The sequence below is a fragment of the Urtica dioica genome, chromosome 5, assembly GCF_054948205.1.
Source record: "Urtica dioica subsp. dioica isolate 48M chromosome 5, U.dioica_male_clone48M_v1_H2, whole genome shotgun sequence".
NCBI lineage: Eukaryota > Viridiplantae > Streptophyta > Magnoliopsida > Rosales > Urticaceae > Urtica > Urtica dioica.
In genome coordinates this window covers 40,004,687-40,007,548 of record NC_142760.1, presented here as the reverse complement: position 1 = coordinate 40,007,548, position 2,862 = coordinate 40,004,687, and the positions used below count along the sequence as shown (strand labels likewise).

At 29.7% G+C, this 2,862-nt stretch overlaps 1 protein-coding gene across 2 annotated transcripts; it reads left to right on the top strand.

Annotated features, from left to right (window-relative positions):
• Positions 1-515: 515 nt before the first annotated feature.
• On the top strand, positions 516-2,388 carry LOC149398463 (HSP20-like chaperones superfamily protein). Of its 2 annotated transcripts, none has more exons than XM_089614077.1 (2): positions 516-939; positions 1,935-2,388. In XM_089614077.1, exons 1-2 carry the CDS (start codon positions 600-602, stop codon positions 2,222-2,224), a joined length of 630 nt encoding a protein of 209 aa, XP_089470203.1. In that variant the 5' UTR covers positions 516-599; the 3' UTR covers positions 2,225-2,388. The 2 variants fall into 2 exon arrangements, with proteins under 2 accessions (XP_089470203.1, XP_089470204.1); XM_089614078.1 differs by having other exon boundaries at positions 522-939; positions 1,929-2,388.
• The last annotated feature ends 474 nt before the right edge of the window (positions 2,389-2,862 follow it).

Sequence of the window (2,862 nt, the reverse complement as noted above, 5' to 3'; positions counted from 1 at the left end):
TTAATCCTAAATTTGTCACATGAAATGGAACATCATTATTGATCAATAGATTAGAAGCACTTCTTTATTTTCCGTATGGGAAACACAGGATATTACGCTTGCACCAAGAAAGAAAAACATGTGATCGTGCCCAAATTAAAACATCAATTTGCTTTTTTTATTATTTAAATTTTATAATTATAATCATATGTCGTGGGAATAGCAAAGATATATGAGGGTTTTATCCAAGCATAAGTATTAGATTCCTCATAAGAAAAACTATAAATTTTCAAGGTTGCCACAAACTTTAGACAAAATCGGTTCACTAGAAAATTGCCAGACTGCACAACTTACGCAATGACCAATCTATACTGAATAGTAATAGTTATAGTATAATAATAAGGAAATATTCGTTTAAAAAAAAAATTATTTGTCTCGAAACCTTTACAACCCTAAAAACATATTCTCAAAGGGGAATATGTTCCAATTGCTTTATCACATCACAAAGCCCACCTTTTCACTATAAGAACCATTAGACAACCAAAAAAATCTCTCACCACCACAGTCTCAAAGTTGTGAAAGTTTCTACCTTTTTTTTTTCTTCTTTCTTTCAATCTACAATGAGTAGTAGAAAACAAGTTGAGGTTCAAAGAGAAGACCAAAATCCAAATAAATGGTGTGTTGCTCTAAGAGATGATGTGTTCAAGAGGTTTATGTCACACCAACAAGGCTATAGTAATATTATTAATAATAACCAAGTGGTGATGAACAAAGTATTTGGTGATGGGTCTTTGTTCAGTCCTTTGTTGTTCGGGAAGTTTTTTGACCCTTCTGATGCTTTCCCACTTTGGGAATTTGAGTCTGAAATATTGCTGTGTAATCTCAGAAGTTCAGGTTTAACTTCTGTTGATTGGTTTAGGACTGATCAAGATTATGTGCTCAGAGCTGAATTGCCAGCAGGTAAATTTTTTGATTTTTTTTTATATTATTTTCTTTATCATTTTAAGTTGTTATGGTATAGACTTTAGACTATACTATAGGATTGTGAGATATTTGCTCAATAAAAAACTAATATAAAAAAAAAAAAATTCAACTGCTAATCTGCTATGATGTTTGAGGCTTGTATAGATGAAAAAGCAATGAAAAAAGGGCTATGAAATTATGGTTCCTTGTCTTACAAGTAAGTACTTGGAGGTAGTGGAATAGTGGGGTTCTATTTGATTTGATGATTCATCAATTTGGAAAAAAATGTAGAGGAGGGACATATATGCTGATCATGATATAAATAAAAAATAAAAACATGTTTTTTGTTTGTTTATTTATTATGAAAATAAGCTGAAAGATTGTATTTTGTACATACTATTGTCACTACAATAAATGGATTTTTAAAAATTATATTACGGGGGGTTTTTTTTTTGGTTGAGAAATCAATGACTTATTCTTGAACATGTAGAATTCACAGATGATATATATGATCAGTGGGTACTTTATATTTTAATTATATATTCAAGCAGACGGATCCTAAAAACCTCACCAGTGGGGCAAATTTGAAAAAAAAAATTCAAAAGAGCTAATTTGAAAAAACAATCTAAAGTGGGGCTAATTTGTAAACTTTTAGGGTAATTTAAAAAAATTGAAAATGTGCAAAAAATATATAAAAAAAAAAAAAATTAAGGGGGGTCACGTGACTCCCCAGGACCCCATGTAAATCTGTCACTGTATTGAAGTGCCGACTCCATAATTTATATTTTAATTCTTTTTTCAATCGCCTACGTAATTAAATTCTAATTAGATTGTTGAGCATTAATTCCATAATTTTATTTTAATTATATTTTTAAGTGACAATTATAGTGACATATTAGTTCGATGATATTATCGGTTTCTTGTACGGGGAATTATTTTGTGCGGAAATAATTCGACTACATGTTTACGAATAATTGGAAAAATAGGAACAGGGAAAAACGTACAAGTTCACGCGGAGAATCAAAAGGCCTTGGAGATTTGTGGGCAATGGAATGTGCAAAGAGAGGTGAGAAACAACAAGGATTGGAGGAGTGGAAATTGGTGGGAAATTGGGTATGTTAGAAAGCTTGAACTTCCTGATGATGCAGATTGGAAAAGAGTTGAGGCTTTTTTGACAAATGACAGTCTTTTAGAGCTCAAATTTCCCAGAAAAATTCTGAAATGTGATGACCCAAGCAAGAAAGCATGTGAGTCCTCTGCAAGAAATTCTGATGAAGCGTAAGTAGAATTTAGTGTGATATCTGCTAAATGTTTCAATGTTTTTGACACAGAAGATGAAATCATATTATGTAGTTTTATTTATGTTGCCTAGTAAGTTATTATGACAAACATTTTTTTTTAACAAATATTTATTTATGAATACAAAATATGTATATTGGATTACTATTTTTTTTTTTGGTATTCATGTTTTATTAACAAAAATTTAGGTAACTAACCAACTTATACGTTTGAAATTGTTATATAACCAACGTTTGGTAAATATTTGGTAAATAGTCATAAACATGACGTGGTATTCATAATTTGCCCTTTCATTGAAATAAAATGATAGGGTATTTACGTCAATTTAAGCGTGTAAATACGTGGATGTGGCTATTTACCAAACACTGTTTAAATAACAATCTCAAAGTGTAAATATGATGATATAACTAATGAGTCCTTTTATTAATGATTCAATTATCGAATTAATTTTAGTTTAGTGACAAAATCTCTTTTGAATTTTATCAAAATGAAATGCATATACGATTCATCCGTGGTCGTCAAAATTGTAGAAAAATAAAATATAAATAACAAACACAACTTTAATTTTATAAATTGCACACTTAAAAAAATATTGCTAAAATATAGAATAATCAAAAGTTT